The sequence below is a fragment of the Canis aureus genome, chromosome 1 (genome assembly GCF_053574225.1).
Source record: "Canis aureus isolate CA01 chromosome 1, VMU_Caureus_v.1.0, whole genome shotgun sequence".
Lineage (NCBI taxonomy): Eukaryota > Metazoa > Chordata > Mammalia > Carnivora > Canidae > Canis > Canis aureus.
The window spans coordinates 89,193,208-89,212,141 of record NC_135611.1 but is presented as its reverse complement, the minus strand read 5'-3'; the positions used below and the strand labels follow the sequence as shown (position 1 = coordinate 89,212,141).

The following is an 18,934-nucleotide window of genomic DNA, read 5'->3' as shown; positions in this document are numbered from 1 at the left end:
TAGATTTCTAGCAGTGGGACCTTGACCTGAAAGAAAGTGAGATTTAAAAACTGAGCAAAGGGGTACCATTTGCCTTCAGCTCAGGTTCTTATTCCAGGATCCCAGGATCCCGGGATCAAGTCCCATATCAGGCTCATCGCAGGGATCCTGCTTCTCCCTCTGCCTGTGTCTCTGCCTCTTTCTCTGTATCTTTCAAGAATAAATAAATAAAATCTTTAAAATTTTAAAATTAAAAATGAGCAAATCCCAAACATGTATATACATGTACATATGTGTATATTCATCCCTCAAAATGAATTGATATAGTAGCAGTACCTTGGTTGAAGGACAGTTCTTTTCCTACATATAACAGAACATTTGGGAAATTCAAGAAGTATAAGGCTTGAAAGTACAGATCACCTACTGTTCCACCACCCACAAATAATCATACAGTTTGATATATTTCTTTCCTGACCTATTTTCCTCTGTGGATGTGTATAAATAAGGTTGTGAAGTTTTCTTTTTCAGATTTTATTATATGTATTTTGCATCCTGCTTTTGTAAACTACCATTTTATTTTTTTGAAGTTAAAAGCACATTTGAAAAATATGATTTAAATGATGACAGGATTTGATTGGAGTTTATCGATGAATTTCGTCACGTATTCAAGATCCATACTTGGACTTACTTATGAATCAATGATACGAGAGACAAAGAATAGAGAATTTAACCCATAGCTTTTGCTATGCCAGCAAGTTGTAACATTCATATTCCCAAATGAAACAGCCGCTTGGTTGAGATTCTGGTCACTCCTTTCTTCAAGTTCTCTTTTCTCAGTTTCTATAAAGCCATGTTTTCCTGATTTTCTTCCTACTCCTGCAGTCACTCCTCTGTCATCGCTAATGATTCTCCTTCTGGTCCCTCAATGTTTCATCATGTCCAGGGCCCTTCTAGAACTTTCCACCGTCTCCTTGTGTTACTCACCCAGCTCCTTGGTTTTCAATACCCTTTATATGCCAGAAACACTCAGATTCAAATTTTCAGCCCAAACCTCTATTCAAAGCTCCAGACTTGTATCTTTATGTCTCTAACTGGATGTCTCATTGGCATCTCAAATGGAACGTTTGATCATCCCTCCAAAACGTGTTCCTCCTCAGTCTCCTACCTTAGTCGAGGAACTTCCATCCTCTCAACTTATCCAGAAAAACACCAGGATTTGTTGGTACTTTGCTTGCCCTCATTTCTAGTTCACAGCAAGCCCTAACTCCTTCCAAAATCTCTCTCACATTCTTGTCTTCTGTCCATCTTCTCATCTGTGGGAACCACTACAACAGCCTGCTAACTTTCCTTCCTCCCAGCAGCCAGAATGATCCTTTTCAAATTAGGATGCTGTTTCCTTATCAAAACACAAAAACCCTTTGCATGGCTGTAAGCCCTGGATCTGGAACACTGTGGAGGGTGGAGCACTATGTCTTTCCGGCCTCCGGTTCTGGCACCTTCTCTGTGGCCCACTGCAGTTGACCCCCGATGGTCTGTTTTTGGGTCCCTGAACTGCTGCTCGTCTCTACCTGGAAATCTGTTCCCCCGACCTCCTCATGGGACTCACGGTTCCTGGTGGGCCAGGACTCTGGCCAGGCCACTTCTGTATCCCCATTCATAGAAGAGCCTCTGGCACATGTGGGGCCTCCAGACAGCCTGCGGACTGGCCCTTCTTACCTTCTAGGTTTCTGCCTGTGTACTGTTCCTCAGGGCCACCTCTCCTAACTACCTTTCCAGAATGGACCTCTACCCTTTGGGCCTCAGTCACTTCACCCTCTTGTTTATGTCCCAGACTGCTGTTGTCATTATGTCTGAGGGTCTTTGCTTGACATCTCATTCACCTACTAGACCAGAAGCTCCCACAAGAGCAAGAACCATGTCCTTCTTTCCCCGATGCCTGGCTCACAGAAAATCCGCAGATCTTTGTTAAGTGAAAGAAGGGCATCTGACCAAATGGAGTTCTGAAGGGAGCTCTTCTCTTTGCCTGAGGAAATCCCAGAGAAAATGCTAGAGTCAGTCCTGAAGTAGAGAAAAACGATCTGCAGAATTATGGGGCCCTCATGGTTGGCTCTGCCCCAATCCCTAGACTTTGTATATATGTTACCTTAAATGGAAAAAGGACTTTGCAGATGTGATCCAGTTAGTGATCTGTGGATGGGGAGATTCTCCTGGATGCTATTTGCTACTGCAGCAATAGAAAGTTGACATAAGAAGGGGAGGGACTGGAGACATGGTTTGAACAACCTGAAGGCAAGAGGTGGCCCCACTCTCTTTCAGCAGGCCTTAGGTTGTTCACCCCCAGACTTGCCCATTTCTGTAGTCCTATGACCCATTCTATGCAATCTGTCCCTCTGTCTTTTCTCTTATTTCTATCATGGGACAAGAAGCCTATGTCTCCATTCTTGAGTATAGGTTCAGAGATGGGGCTGGGCTGGGGGTTACCCTATACCTGAGAGTGGGCTTCTTCCTGTTAGACGAGAGCTGCCTCCTCTTGCTATGAAAAGGTATTACTGAGCCAGGTGTTTATGGCCTAGTCTAAGGCACCTTGGCAGTGAACATTTGTAATTTAGAACTAGACTTCCTAGATCTGTGTGTGGTTTTGGAAAAAACAGACATTCTGAAAAAAAGAAAGCACATCAGGCCCTCTCCTTGGGAAAAATGCACATAAGCAGGAAATGTCATAGGCAGTTGTTAGGTATCATGGACCTATAATGTCAGCTTGCTCAAAGGATAGAGTGTGGGTGTGGGTGTGTTTTTATGAGTGTGTGTGTGTGAGTATATGTGTGCATGGTGGGGGGTGTTGGAGGGGTGGGGAATCTCTTTTTAATTTGGATGCAAGAATCCATGGATGTCAGGAAGGAGTAATGCTATCAGATGGGCTTCCATGTAAAGCTAAAGGGTTTGGGCTTAATCCTGCAGTGAGGACACCAGGAACCCATTAGAGGGTTTCAAGCTAGGTGGTGACACAATGAGATCTGTACTTCTGATAAAAATCACTGCGGCATCATCTATAATGGCTGCAATCCCATAATTAGTTCATCAGAACACCTTGGAGGGGAAAATGCTGTTGACATGAAATGTTTTCATACTTCCTTTTCAGGCCAGTGATATCAGATGGCATATTAAGTGATCCAATTTCATAGACAATGTGCTGAAGAAAGCAGTTTCCTGTAACCCATGTCACTTCATTTAAATCTTACTGTTGTCAGGATCACTGCTCCCGTAATAGTAGGTTTCCACAGATGTTTAGTCGTATTGTTGCTGTCACCATGATTAACTCATCGTGCCAGTACTTTTTGGCTTCAGTCAGATCTGTCTCCAGCAGAAAAATTCAGGCCCGTACAACAATGTCGAGGGTGGAGCACTGAACCAGGGGCCTTGGTGATCACAGTTTCACCCCTGGCTCTGCCATGCACTGCCAAGGGATTTAGATTCAGTTAATCTCCCAGAGCTGCAGTCCTTTATTATAAAATGAGCTTTATTTTTTAAAAATTTCTTAAAAGACTTTATTTATTCCAGAGAGAGAGAGAGAGAGAGAGCAAGCAAGCATTAGGGGGAGGGGCAGAGAGAGAGGGACAAGCAGATCCCCCGCTGAGCAGGGAGCCTAACATAGGACTTGATCTTGGGACCCTGAGATCATGAAATGAGCCGAAACCAAGAGTTGGATGCTTAACCGACTGAGCCTCTCAGGTGCCCCTATAAAATGGGCTTTGTAAACCCTCCCTACCTATGTAAAAATTATGAGGATCAAATACGATCATTAAAAGATAGGTCTTTGAAACATAGGATCTGTTACACAAATGCAAGCTGACCTTCATCTTCCTCTTATTAACATCATCCCTGTGCAAGTTTGGGTTAGGAAAGAGGAGTTATGAAAGTAAGTGTTGGTGGTTTGCTTCTGTGATGTTCTCTGGTTCTCTCTCTGAGTATGAAATGCTGTAGAGGTTTTACTAGTATCCAGGCAACATGTTGCTGCCACTTAGCCCATGCAAAGTACTGACCTAAAAATAGATTGTTTCACTGTGTTCTGAAATCTTGAACTATATGTTTTAAAGGAGTCAAAGGTCCCTGTTGGAGTTCGACAGGAAAATGGTAATGTCCCAGCACTGTTAAAACGTACGTAGAGTCCTGCCAGGCAAACTGGAGAGGCTGAGTATGTGTGAGCCGTCCACTTGTTACTGGTTCGCTGATCTGTTGGAGGGTATCCCCAAGGAAGGAAGAAGGGCTTGTGGTTCACAGTTTGCAGGGAAAGAATTGCTGATTCTAGAAGACCAACCACTGGTACTGCACACAGAAGATTCTTCATCATCATCATGGTTTACTCTTCTGCCAACCATAGACACTCCAGGTAGCATTTCAATTTTACAGGGTTTTTTAAAAGATTTTATTTATGAGGGACACAGAGAGAGAGGCAGAGACACAGGCAGAGGGAGAAGCAGGCTCCTCACAGGGAGCCCGATGTGGAACTCAATCCCAGGACCCTGGGATCATGTCCAGAACTGAAGGCAGATGCTCAACTACTGAGCCACCCTGGTGCCGTCAGTTTTACAGTTTTAAAGCACATCTTGCTCAAGAGTGGCTGTGTTAGAAAATGCGACAGCACTGCCCATCACCAGGCCCCATGGTGAGGCCTTTACTGCTGGTGACTCAAGAAACCACATGCCTCTGTGAATGCCATCAGAAATTTCCACAAAGTAGGCAAAATGCTTTTTAATTCTACACAAATGCATCAGGGCTAAAGCACTTAATTTTACAGGGAGATGGAAAGGAGGAAACCTCAAAGCGTGATCCCTCCCTCAGCAGCAAAATACCTCCTTATGTTTATACCTCCCCACATTATTAGTAGTGATACTAACATAAACATTTAACGTTAAATGACATTAACCAGTATTTATACTGGTTTACCAAGTGGTTTACAGTTTTTCCTAGGCTTACTCATGGCTGGGTAGGACTGGAAGCAAATAAAATATTTTATCCCTATTTTATCAAAAGGAATGGCTCCCACAGAGCTACTTCCTTTGCTGAGGTCAAACGGCTAGACTTTAAAGGCAACTTCTGACTTGGATTCTGGGCTCATTTTGGAAAAAAAAAACAAACGAAAAAACAGATGTGGAAGCAGCGTGGGCTTTGCAGCAAGACTCTACCACATGCTAGCAACATGGCTGGAGCAAGTCCCTTAACCTTGTAGTGCCTTAAATCCCCACCTGTAAAATGGGTGCAATTGTTGCTACTTCTCAGGGTCCTTGAAAGGATCCTATGCATTCAGAGATTTAGATGTTATATGCTGTGGTATATAGTGGCTTATAACTTGGACTCTGGAGCCAGACTCCCCAGGTATGAGTCCTAGTACCACATCTTCCCTAGCTGTGTGACCTAATGTACGTTACTAAACCTTTCTGAGTTAGTAAAATGGAAATAGTAATAATACCTACTTCATAGGGTCATTGTGAGGATCAAAGAGTTCGAATAATCAAAAGCACTTAGAGCAATGCCTGCCACGTAGCAAATGCTCCGTAAGTAGGTGCTATGATTATGCTGGATTGTGATTGTGTGATGGTTGTATATCTAGTGTCTGACACAAAGAGTTGATCCAAAAAATATTAACTTGTATTATAATTGCTACATTCTCCCATCAGAGCTCTTGAATTTTAAGAAGTTAAAAAGAAGGTAATAGGATCACAAGTCTGCTTGGGGGTTTAACATAAACAGACGTCAGTAGGGCTCCTTCCACAATCTTATTCTTTGGGGAACTCAAAATTTAATCTTCTGCCATAGGAGGAAGATTTTTCCAGTGCTTCTTACAGCAAGAGCCAATCCTTGAGCCTCCCCCTAGACCTCCAGAAAGCCTAGAAATGCAACCCATCCATCTGTTCTTGGTTTTGGTTTTGGTTGGCAATGCCCATTGACTTTTTTGTTTAAGGACATTTTTTAGAGTCATCATAGGGTAACAGAAATATTGAGAAGGTGTGGAGATTTTCCATGTACTCTCTGCCCCTACACATGCAGAGCATCCCCACTGTCACCATCCCCCACTAGAACACAGTGCATTTGCTACAATTGATGAACCTGCATTGACACATCATAGTCAGCCAAAGTCCATGGTTTCCATTATGATTCACTCTTGATGGGTTTCTATGGGTTTAGACAAATGTATAATGACCTGTAGCCACCAGTACAGTGTCCTACAGAGTATCTTCCCTGCCCTGAACACCCTCTGTACTCCACCCTCATCTCCCAACCCCTGGCCACCTCTCCCCGAACCCCTGGCAACCACTGCTCTTTTTACTGTCTCCATGGTTTTGCCTTTGGTCTGTTTTAATAAGTATCGCAGAGATTTTCCTGCTTTCTAAAGTTTGAAAATACCAGATAGAGACTCCTACTATTTGATCACTTTCTGTTGCTGGGGGTCAGGGAGGAGGGTAGTCAACAGAGAATTGAGTACTACATCTGTGTGACAGGTGTTCCAGCCCAAGGAGCGCTAGATGACTGAATTAAGTTAGAACTACAGATAGTTCCAGAAAGCAGTCAGGGGTAGGGGACAGAGAGAGACAGGCACTTTGAGAGCACATGACCATGTTGATAGGTCTGGAACAGAACTCTTTGGGGTGTCGGATCCTCTGGAAGATGCTGATGTCATACCTTGTGCCATACAGCTCTGAGTAATGGATAGGAGAAGGGATGCCTTTTGAATTTTTATGCAAGGTTAAAATGAACTCCATTTCAGCCTTCAGAAGTCAGAGCTCTGGGTACAAAAGGTCACTGATGCCAACTGGTGGCATTGCAGAGCTCAGAGTGGAGAATTAAAATAGCAACCTTTTTGTTTTCGGAGCACTAGTTGCACTGGGGGCTTTGAGTTCTAAGTCTTTTGCCATCCGGCTGCCCTGGGATCTTAAGTAAAGAGGCATGCGGGCCATTTTTCTGCCTCCTGTACAGAGGAGAGTAGGGAGTTGTCGTCAGACTAGGGATGATGTCACATTTGCAATGGGGTGAGCAAGCCACCAAATGATGACTCCACGGGGAGAAGGGTTGTTACCAGCTGTGTGGGTGGAAGTGGCTGAGCTGTACACTGATTGATCGTGGCCTCAAATTTGATCCTTAATCCTCAGATTTCCTTAATTATGGAGCTAATTCATTCTTAAAGGCTCAAAATTATCTCTGCATAAAACTCTCAGACCCCTTAAACCTGTCTGGATGCTGTTCTGTGATCACAAACAAAGAACACATAGAACAAGCTAATCTGCAGCCTTTCCACCCCACCTCCAAACAAACCACCACTAGCATAGGACTAAGTCCCCAAAAGTTGACTTCTGAAATGGCCACACTTTTACAAACATCAAGAAGACTGTCTTCTAATTTTCCTAAATGGTGTTATTCTGCTTTTTCTCCTATTGTGTTGGTTAAAACTATGTACACACTCACACGCATGCATGTATACACATGTGTGTAGATGCATCATTCCCTAATATTGTGTGAATTGAATTATGGAATGATCCTGGGAAAGTAGTCGGTTGGAAGTATTGGTATTCCAGTTCTGTGGGTTTTATCACAGATCAATGTAGGAAATTTTGCTGATGGATCCATGGCAAATGAAACCAGTAAGCAATTTCCAAATTAAACTTTATCCAGATTCAGGTTACTTTTTGTTCTCTCATTTCTTCTGAAGATAAAATACTCTTCCTCACCTGTAGGTATGTTCTAGAACTTCAGATTTTTAAAAAATGTGGCTGTAGCCTTTCTCTTTTGATAGAAATAATAATGCTACATAATGAAAGTATCCTACCAAATTTCTGAGTTCTTACTAAAAGAAAGGTGGAGATTTGGGACTATAACTTGACCTTAGAAATATTTGTAGGAAAGATTATCATTAAAAAATTCCATATCAAGGAGGGTCCTTAATGTTCAGAATAGACTCACCATCAAAAGAAGCATCCTATCATCTCTCCAAACCCAGCTTCCTCTTTGCTTTGGAACAAGAAAAAACATCTGACCTCACTCGCTGCTTGGAACTTTGAAGGAGACCTTGACCATGGAGGTTAACCCTGACCTTTGTTTTCTTTGCAGACTGCATCATCTGCTATCAAAGGTGCTATTCAGCTGGGAATAGGATACACAGTGGGGAATCTCACTTCCAAGCCAGATAGAGATGTCCTCATGCAAGACTTTTATGTGGTGGAAAGCGTGTTCCTGCCCAGGTAAGAACATCTCTGTTGGTGAGGATTTCTGTGCAAAAGAACCTGCCTGGTGGCATCTCCACATTGAAGACTTTCCTACCAGTGCATGCAAACGTGTTCACGCTGGACCTTTAGCAGGCCTAGAAGCAGTGCAAATGATTGTCACTTTATGTTGCCTCAATGGCTTGCATTTTTTATATGGAGAGAGGAAGTAGGTTCTGTCCTGTGAGCTACTTGTAGTTTATGTAATGCCTAGAAGACTGTGTGAAGACAGACTTTGAAATTCAGTGGGAAAGAGTGCAGTACTCACAGAGTAATGTCTGCATGGGTTTAGCAAAAGAAGGCATTTTAGAAGCAACTGGTGCCAGGTTGTTGCTTCCTCCAATTTCAAAGATGGGCTGGAGGCTCACGACTGAGCTTCATATCTGAGCTCAGTCATGTAGGTCTTCATTCATGATGACTTTGACTTAGCTTTCCTCCAGAGACCTTATGAGACTCCTGCTATCCTGACACCATATTTGCAAGCACACCCCAGTTAACCATACGTGCCACCATCAGCTTTATCATATTTTTTTTTTGGTGGGCAGTGAGTACATTTATTTATTCAACAAATAAATCTGAAATGGATGGTGGCTTTGGTTGCACAACAGTGTGAATGGCCTCAATTGCACAGAACTGTACACTTACACATGGTTTAAATGGAAAGCCCTATGTTATATTGTCTTTACCAAAATAAAGTAAATAAATTAAAATTCTTAAAGCCTAGTGCTAGGCTGAGAAGAAGTAATCATTGTTAAATTGGAGATGTCACCACTACTGACAGGGATTTTCAAAGAAAAGGATCTAGAAAATAAAAATACAGCTACTTGATTTGGGGGCTTAGGGCAATTAATTTATCTTTGGGGCTATGAGTTGACTTAGAAGACACATATATATTTTAAAATAAGTATTTCTCTGCCAATTAAGCCACTTTTGTTAATAGTTATTCCTGGGCTCGGGTGAGAATGGCTGGGGTGACCCTTGACCCTCAGGACCTGCATGGCCTTATTATTATTTTCTTAATCTTCAGGGAAATGATAGTTACATATATCTCCATGTCCAGTTGTCAACTGTCTGGAAATCAAACCATTAGGTGATGAACCCAGACAGCCTAGTTTGGCTGAAGAATACAGTTGATCTATCAGAACTTTTATTTTATTGTATTTTATTTATTCATAGAGAGAGAGAGAGAGAGAGGCAGAGACACAGGCAGAGGGAGAAGCACGCTCCATGCAGGGAGCCTGACATGGGATTTGATCCCCGGTCTCCAGGATCACGCCCTGGACTGAAGGTGGCGCTAAACTGCTGAGCCACCCGGGCTGCCCTATCAGAACTTTTAAAATTTGCTTCTCTGGGGTCCTTAGCAGCCCCCAAAAGAAGTTTCCATATACAGGAGACAGACAGCTCAAACCTAAGATATAATCCTGTTTTCTCATGACACTGTTCATCTTTCCATAGTTGGAAATTGTCCTGTGTTTGTTTTTATTTATTTTTTTAAGATTTTATTTATTTGAGCAAGAGAGAGAGCAAAAGAGGTGCAATCAAGTGATCAGGGGGTGGGGGAGGGGCAGAGGGAGAAACAGATTCCCCACTGAGCAGGGAGCCTGAGCTCGATCCCAGGACCCTAACATCATGACCTGAGCCGAAGTCAGATGCTTAACCAACTGAGCCACCCAAGTGCCCCTGTGTGTTTGTTTTTGCAGTCTGTTTATCATTCCCAGAAAGTATATATTAACTACATTTTTTTTTCTCTAGAAACTCAGGAAGTCACAGGTTTATCTGAATCTTTTATTCTGACTTTTTAATTTGGCTACAAAGAATAAGAGAAATCGAGGTCTTCTGTGGTAGGGTGACTGGCAGTGAGTTCAGGCCACTGAGAGCAGTTACAGTGGCAGATGGGTGGATAAAGAGCATGCACCATCCCCCAGTCTCTTCTACCTGTAGTGTCCAATCAATAGAGCCAAGTATGGATGGGCTCCTGGGAAAGCATGGCCAAGCATGCACTCCCCAGACCTGCAGCCTCAGCATCACCTGGAACTTGTTTAAAAATGCATATTCTTGGACTCCACCCCAGATCAACTGAATCAGCAGCTCTGGAAGTGAGACGGAGCATCTGTTGAACAATCCCTCCAGGTGATTCTGAGCGCATAATTGTTTGAGAACCACTGACCTGGCACATTACTTCCCATGTTACAGTGATAATCTTTCTGATAGATAACCAAGTTTCATTCTTGGAGTTGTTAGATGCTTTGTGCAACTAATAAAACCCCAAATGACTTTATAAATTAATACCTAAAATTTTATCTAGCAACTAAATTATACATGACACTCTGTGAGATATTTTACAATATGGAGCACATAAGTAGGTCTTCATATGTACTATAGGTACTTTCATGGTGCCATCAATCCTTTTGTTCATGGATGATTTATTATAAGCATGTTATATCTTATAATTAAGACACAATGAGGTCTTTTTTCACCTTTTTCCTCGGGAGTAGGAAAGCCAGCATTGTCCATACCCAGTATTTGTGTCTTTGACCTCTACTCTCTGTGCCAGGGTAACAACACCAGTCCCTGCATGGCAGACACATCACTGGGTGGAGAGGAATACCTAGCTAACTGACCCTACTTAGAGGAACTCTCTGTCACATTTAAAATATATCATTTTATTTTTTTTTTCAATTTTCATTTATTTATGATAGAGAGAGAGAGAGAGAGGCAGAGACATAGGCAGAGGGATAAGCAGGCTCCATGCACCGGGATGCCCGATGTGGGATTCGATCCCGGGTCTCCAGGATCGCGCCCTGGGCCAAAGGCAGGCGCCAAACCGCTGCGCCACCCAGGGATCCCTAAAATATATCATTTTAAAGGATATATAGCTTTTATTTATTTTTTTTGAAGATTCTGTTTAATTTTTTTATTTGAGAAAGAGAGAGAGAGAGAGAGCACAGTGTTGGGGGGGTAGGTGGGCAGACTAACACCGAGCAGGGAGCCTAGTGACTCAGTCCCACAACCCTAAAATCACGAGCCAAAGGCAGACACTCAACCGACTGAGCCACCCAGGTGCACCTGAAACATGTATAGCTTTTAAATGTCAATATGACATGAAGCATTTGATTCAGACAAGAATTTCTTTTAGCAAACACTGTATTGTTTGTTTAAATAACAGATGTACTCTGGGTATATTTACATAAGGACAGAAGAAACATATATGGGCCTTGCCTCAGTTTCCTTATCTAGGCTGTTTCTTCATTCGTTTAACAAAGCGATTGGAGCCAGCGTTTCTCAGTGGCTATTTTGGATAAGACAATTCTTTGTGTAAGACTGCACACTTCAGGAATTTTGTCACCCCCCCAAGGCCATGCCAGTAATATCTCCTTATTACCCTCACAATCAAAATGCTCCCCCAAAGTGATGAGTAAATTCAATATCTTGATCATGGTGATGGTTTCATGGATATAGACACCTATGAAAATTAACAGACTGTACCTTATTATATGTCAGTTATACCACAATAAAGCTGCTAGATAAAATACCCTCCCCATCCGCCCGTACTTCTATACCTGCCTGGAGATGGGCGGGGGGGTAGGGGGGCAGCAGCAGGACTGTCCCTGGTTGTGAGCAACTAAGCATTCTGAAGTGTCTGATGGCTCTAACATGCACTGAATCTATCTGGGTCATGAAGAAAACTAATTGCTTAGGGTACCTTGAGATGTTCTAATTCACTACCATTGTGAAGCTGCAGGATCTGTTTCCCTTGGCAACAAAATGCATTTGTTATTTATTTATTTATTTATTTATTTATTTATTTATTTATTTATTTATTTATGTTAAAGTAGCTCAACGTTATTTTTAGATAATACATATTTGTTCTACAGATGATTTCATTTTGTAGATGGAAAGCCTCTGGACTTGAGATTTGAAGGATAATGTAAAATCCCTTTCAACGATCTAATTGCATGATCTTCCAAAATCAAAGTAGAGGAGTAAAAGGACTTTGCCCATATCTTAATCTTTTGACCCTAGGTTCTCTGCTGTGATCAGAAACTTAGTTATAAATTTTCATGTATAAGTGAAGAAGAAAGAGGATGTTTCATAATGTTTTGCCTTGTAAACATGAACCTCAGGTGGCAAAACTTAGGAGTACCTACTATGAGCCACCCATGGTTTTATTGATATAATATTTATATAACATGATATTAAATTATTGTTTTTACCTTTCATCTTTACCAAAAAACAAAAATATCCATTTTACATAGGAAGTAGATAAGGCCCTGAGACAGTAAATGGCTTTACCCAAAGCTGTACAACCAATAAATGGTAAAGGCAGGATTTGAACTCAGGGTGGCTGTCTCCAGAGTTTTGCGTTTCCTTACACTGTGGCAAGAAAGCACAGTAACAGGATTCCTACTTTTTTGAATCAGAAAAAGTATCCAGCTTTGACCTCAAAATTATCAACCTAAAGCTGTCTCTCCAGGCCCTCAATAAGCAGCTGTAATACTTCTCCACTTTTAGAGCCCCCATCACTGTCTTCCCTGTAAGGGAAAATACAGCTTGAAAGCTGGCACTAAAAATGTTTATAATTTTCCATATTCAAGAATAATCATCTACCTAAAGAATTCCTAAAAGTCTTCTGCATTTTAATCTCTTCACTTAAAAAAAAAAATCTCTTCATTTATAAAATGGAGTTCAGTTTGACAATAAGGATCATTGCAGAACACAAATTGCCCGTAAGTTTGATGTCTGCACTCTTTGGGATTTATGTGAATGGCCAAGGGATACCGTCATTGAGCAGAAAATTACTCAGAACTATTGTCAGGGTGAAACATTTTTCTAAATGGCAAGCAAACATACTGGTCAATGGTTCATATGAGCGTTGTCAGATTTCAGTGCTAGATATTATGGTTTTGATAGGTTAGCGAACTACCTGCATTTCAAGTAATGTTGATGTTAACTCATCTGAGAACCTATCTTTATATACCACGGGTCAGCATAGTACAGCCCCTAGGATAAATATGCCTCCCTGTCCCATTTTGTTAATAAAGTTTAATTGGAACACAGCCATATCCATTCATTTACATGTTGTCTGGAGCTGAGTAGAGCTCTAAGTAGTTGCAACAGAGACTCTAAAAAGATTGACAACCCCAGCCAGTACAGATATTCTGTGCCAAGCCTTATATAAGTAGATGTGGACAACACATAAGACTGCTAGAATAGTCCTCCCTGCTTTAAAGAGGATTTGTGGCCAATGCTGGACAAGTCAAAGAGTATGATGTCCCTTCAAGTCAAAGCTCTCTAAATATTTGTTCAACATTTAAGTAGTGGGGATGGGGAGAGACGGATTTCCTATTAATAAAAGGTACATGCCTCTTCCTTTAGTTCAAAATAAAAGGTTTAGTGCATGTACTGAATATTACATAACATTTTAACTTATCTAAAATTGCCTTCAAAACACGACTTCCCAGGGTGGTACCAACTGCTTGGGAGGTTTGGCATTTAGACAGTCATTGATATCACGTGTTCCCGGTCAATGACAGCCCACAATACATTATTTGATTTTGAACTTTAAGCTGCTTTCATCTACTGATTTTTAAAGACTGGCTGTCAGCCAGCTGGCCTCAAAAGATGGTGCGGCCTTGCATTGCACGAGATAGCACATGTCTCTCTGTGTGCCCGAAGTGCTCGGCAGGAGGGTGACACCAGCAAGGAGTGTGTCTTTGGCTTTGTTTTGCTTTGTTTTCCCATTCAAGAGCACTAATTTGGCAAGAGAGAGGGGACCGATTGAAATTTCACTGGTTAAATCAAGAGTCATAAGGGACTCCACTTGCCTGAAATGGCAGAGGAAATTAATAACACTTAAGTCAGCTTCTACATACCCTGACTTACAAAGGTCCAATTTGAAGAGTAGGTGCCACCATTAATTTGTTACTGGACTATAGAGTCCCTTGTCCCGCTGTATTGCTGCTCAAAGTTTGCACCGTTGGTACATTTAGACAAAGCACCCTCCAGTTACCCTGCTTCTTGTCGTCATGCTTGCTATGATGGCTAATTTTATATTTCAATATGACGGCCTAAGGGATGCCTGATAACTGATAAAACATTATTCCTGAGTGTGTCTGTGATGATTTCTCCAGAGGAAATTTGCATTCAAATCAGTACATTGACTCAAGAGTACCTCAGCGATTTGTTGTGGGCATCATTTTATCTGTTGAGGGCCTTAATGGAACCAAAAGGTAGAGGAAGAGCAAATTTGCTCCCTGCTTGAGATGGACAGGCATCTTCTCCTGCCTTCAGACACTAGCACTCCTGGCTCTTGGGCCTTCTGACTCAGACCAGAACTTAACACCATTGGTTCCCCTGGTTCTAAGACCTTTACATTTGAGCTGGAATTACACTACCAGCTTTTCTGGGCCTCTAGCTTACAGACGGCAGGTCATGAGACTTCTCACCCTCACTAATCACCCAGGAGTTGCTGGCCAACTCCTTTTGCCAACAGGCTCCAAACCCACTACTGACAGATACAGTTTGAAATCAATGAATTCACCAAATATAAAGTGCTGCCTTGAAATCATCAAAGCTCTGGCTCTCGGCTCCCAAACTGAACCCCTTGTGTGTCCTGGAAATGCTAAAAATAGTTTCACCTTACTACTTAGCACCAAATCTCTCCTCCCAGCAGCACCCCAAATAGTGCTAGGTTATCAGGCTGTGAAACCACAAAGCTAAGGTGTTCACAGTCCATACAAATGGGAATGCTCATGTGGCTAACCAAGCTTCTGTAAGTAGAATTCTGCCCACCTGACCCTCCAGTGGGAGGTCCTCCTGGAGAAGAGCTGGTGTGTGTGGGCAGGGGGTACCCTGAAGCCTGTAACCGAATCCTGAAAAGGAAGACTAGCCTAGGAATGTCAAGTTTAAGTTAAGGCATTCCTGTCTATTTCAGACTTCCGCTGGTCTCGTGTGAATCTAATCTCCCAATTTTATTTGTTCCTGACCAGCTTAGGCCTTACTTTCTCTTCTTGGATTTTGATTTTTTTATCTACTAAAATGGCAAATGCCAGGTGATGGCTAATGATCCTGCAAGCTTCAACAGTGTCTAATTCTAAACATCTGTTGTCATCAAGAAACACATATTTTTAAATTTAAGATGAGCCATGGCTTTGGCCTTAACAGTAGAACTCTCCTCAGAAGAGGTGAATATCAGAATGTCAGAAATTGGTCCGTGATCAAACTTTCTGGTGAAACAAGAGAAAAGGAGCAAAATAAACTACTGTTCTTTATCCAAAGGTTTTCCTTTCCTTTATGGAGTTAACGTACACTTTCCCTTATAATTTGATAAGTCTAGTACTTTGAATTTGCTTAATTGTCTAGGTAATTTGCTTAATTGCTTACTTAACGAGAGAAAGTTGGAAATCCCATGTTGGCCTCCAAATTTTTGTTATTGAAATTTGACCAGCTTTACAGGATCTGAACATCTGGAACCATGGCTCAGAACCTCACAGCCAAAATTTCCAAAACCTCGTTTTTATGCCAAGACAGGAGAACTTTATTTTCCCCTCAGACACTACATAAATGCATTGAAGGAGCATGATATAAAACTTGAGTTGTGAAGAGGTCATTTTTGCACAGTATGTGTAGATGCTGGGCACGGTCTCCTGATGGGTACCACCAGGCTCCGGCAAGGAGAGCCCGTAGGGGCTTCTGGTGGGACTCTTCCACTGGCCAGTGGACTGATGTTCATGGCAGCTGTGTTTATCTGCATTTTAGCTAAGCATGTCATACATGAGCCAAGGGCCCCTGTGCTGGATTCTGCAGGCCAGCACCTACACCCACACCCACAGCCAGCAGATTGCCAGTCTGTGACCTCTAAAAACCCTGGTTGCTATCTACTGGCGGAGCTGTTCTGCACCTGCCATTTGGTCCTGCTGTCATGCACTGTAACTCTGGGCAAACTCCGGTGCCCATTAATCCCATTTCCTTTAGTAAAACTTCATTCATGTCCAGCTGGCATTTGTTACTCACTGGAGCACCTTAACACAGAGAAGCAAACCGTTCTGCTGGGGTGTATGTGTAAGGTTAAAGCTTTTAACCCAAGACCTTTAAAAAATATACTGTGAATGGTAATACATATAAAAGGGTTTATTCTTATACGGCTTTTTCAAAGAAATACTGTAAAAAGTCCCTTTCATCCTTGTGCCTTTTACCCAGTGTCCAACTCCAGTGAACACTGTTGCTAGTGGTCTGTTAATCCTTCAAGGATTTTTTAGGCATATCCATACCCCACCAAATTTATTTTCTTTTTGTATATAAGTGGTGGATGATATACACAGTATTCGGCCTCCTGCTTCTTTCACTTAATTTATCCTAGAGACCTTCCATGTCACTGTGTAATAAACCTCCTCATTTTTTTTTTAGTAGCTAGATAGTATTCCAATGTGTGCCTGAACCATAAATAATCTGACCTACCTCTTCAGAGACAGACAGAGCTAGTTTGCTTCCAACCTGTCCTTACAAATAATGCTAGAATGAATAACCCAGTACACATATGTTGTTTAGTACATAGGCTAGTTTATAAATTACAGGCATGCATTTGCTGGGTCATAGAGTTACGTACATTTGTAATTTTGACAGAAGTTGTGAAGATGTCCTCCATAAAAAGATACCACCTTACTTCCCACTAATAATGCTCCAGGGCACCAAATTCCCCTGAGCTTTACCAAAATTTTGGATTTTTGCCAATCTCCTAGGTAGTATAGTCTCAGTGACATTTAATTTGCATTTTTTATGTTATAAACGAGCTTGAGCATCTTTTCATATGTTTCATTTATTTATACATCCATTTCTGTGAAGCGCTTGATCATATCTTTGGCTGCTGTTGTTTTTTTTTTTTTTTTTTTTTTTTAATTAACTTTTTGGTCTTCAACTTTGCTGTATATGAGAGCTCTTTATATTAGGGGATCAGCCCTTTGTGATACAAGTTGCAAATATTTTCCCATTTTGTCATTTTCTTTTATTGCTTTTTTTTTTTTTTCTTTTTTTTTAAATACTACCTGGTCAACTCCTCCTCCATGTGAAGTATTCAAGTCTGGGCTGTTTGCCATCATCATACAGCCTTGATCATCCAAACATATGAGGGTTCTCCACATTCTAGGCACCTGGCCACTCACATTTCTGTTCACTTTGACATTGTACCAGGGCTCAGGAAACACAGCTTGTAAATGGCAGAGGTGAAACTTGGACCCAGGCCTCTCTTGACTATAAGGAGTCTGAGCATCGTCACCATCACCACCACCCTGGCTATTCAGCATAATTTAAGAGAATGCAAGCTGGTCTTCTGTTAATCAAAGGAAAGTAAAAGTCCTAAGATAAAATCTACTAGGAAAGAAACAGAGTGGTGATATGTTATGACTCACTACTTGGGGAATGTTCCCTTCCATCCGTGCAAATAGAGAGATTCAAGATTGTGTAATGTCAGTAAATAATTATTAGTTCATGTATGTTAATGATGCCATGAAGAAATTTTTACTCTGTGTAATGCCTATGATGAGTATCATGTCTACTCCCTCTCCATTTTCTCCATTTATGAAAATGTATGTTATTAACTGTCCCATACAGGCAATTGACACAATGTCTGTATCTCATTGTGATCCCAACCTAGCTAGATTATTTTTTAATTCTTAATGATTTGGCAGATTTTTCCACCAGCTGTCAGTGTAGATACCTACAGAAGTAAATGTGCCCTTTCTCATCCCAGATACATCCTGTGTGTGTACGTGGCTGTCTGCTCTCCAGGAAAACATCACACTATCCTTTTTGCACCATGACTGAGTGAACCAAGTAGTCAGGGGGATGTGAATCCAAGGGAAAGTGTCTTAGTTGATGGTTTCAGGGAAAGGTGAGCAGCCCAAGAAGCTCAGAGTAACCACAAATGAAAATAATGATAAATACTCTATCTTTACTGATAGAGTCTTGGGCCCTCAAATGCATAAGAATAAGCCATTAAAAAAAAACAAAACAAAACTGGGAGCACCTGAGTGACTCAGTGGTTGAGCATCTGCCTTTGGCTCAGGGCGTAATCCCAGGGTCTTGGGATCAAGTCCCGCATGGGGCTCCCCACAGGGAGGGAGCCTGCTTCTCCCTCTACCTGTGTCTCTGTCTCTCAGGAATAAATAAATAAAATCTTAAAAAAAAAAAAAAAAAAGAGAGAGAGAGAGAAAAACAAAATTTCAGGGACGCCTGGGTTGCTTAGTCGGTTAAGTGTCTGACTCTTGGTTTTGGCTCAGGTCGTGATCTCAGGGTTGTGAGATCAAGCCCCATGCTGGGCTCCACTCTTAGCAAGGAGTCTGCTTGAGACCCTCCCTCACCTGGTCCCTCTGCCTCTCCCCCTCTTCCCATGCACTCTCTCTCTCTCTCTCAAATATTTTTTTTTTAAATCTTCTTTCTTAAGAAAAACCCCAAAGATGTAGACCATTGGGTTTTATTCTTTGAACGTTGAAGGTAATGTAATGCGCTGTAAGGAATTAGTTACTTTGATCGTGGGAAGTAGAAAAGGGAGAAGAGAGTGGAAGAAATAAGAAATTGGCAACACTCTTAGCCCTTGGAAAGCAGCTCACTTCAAACCCAAGGCATCGTGCTGACTTTTACTTGGCTTGCAACAGTGAGGAAGGATGTCAGAGGCCACTTTGAGCCTTGTTGATTTTTACCCCTTATTT

The 18,934-nt window shown here is 41.8% G+C and overlaps 1 protein-coding gene across 6 annotated transcripts in view; it reads left to right on the top strand.

The window, feature by feature from the left end:
• PIP5K1B (phosphatidylinositol-4-phosphate 5-kinase type 1 beta) overlaps positions 1 to 18,934 on the top strand; it is a 300,319-nt gene that overhangs the window by 153,481 nt on the left and 127,904 nt on the right. For all 6 annotated transcript variants that reach the window (XM_077907918.1, XM_077907928.1, XM_077907937.1 and 3 more), the window contains one exon: positions 8,080 to 8,210. In XM_077907918.1, the coding sequence (XP_077764044.1) occupies positions 8,080 to 8,210 (131 nt within the window). The remainder of the gene's footprint in view (positions 1 to 8,079; positions 8,211 to 18,934) is intronic.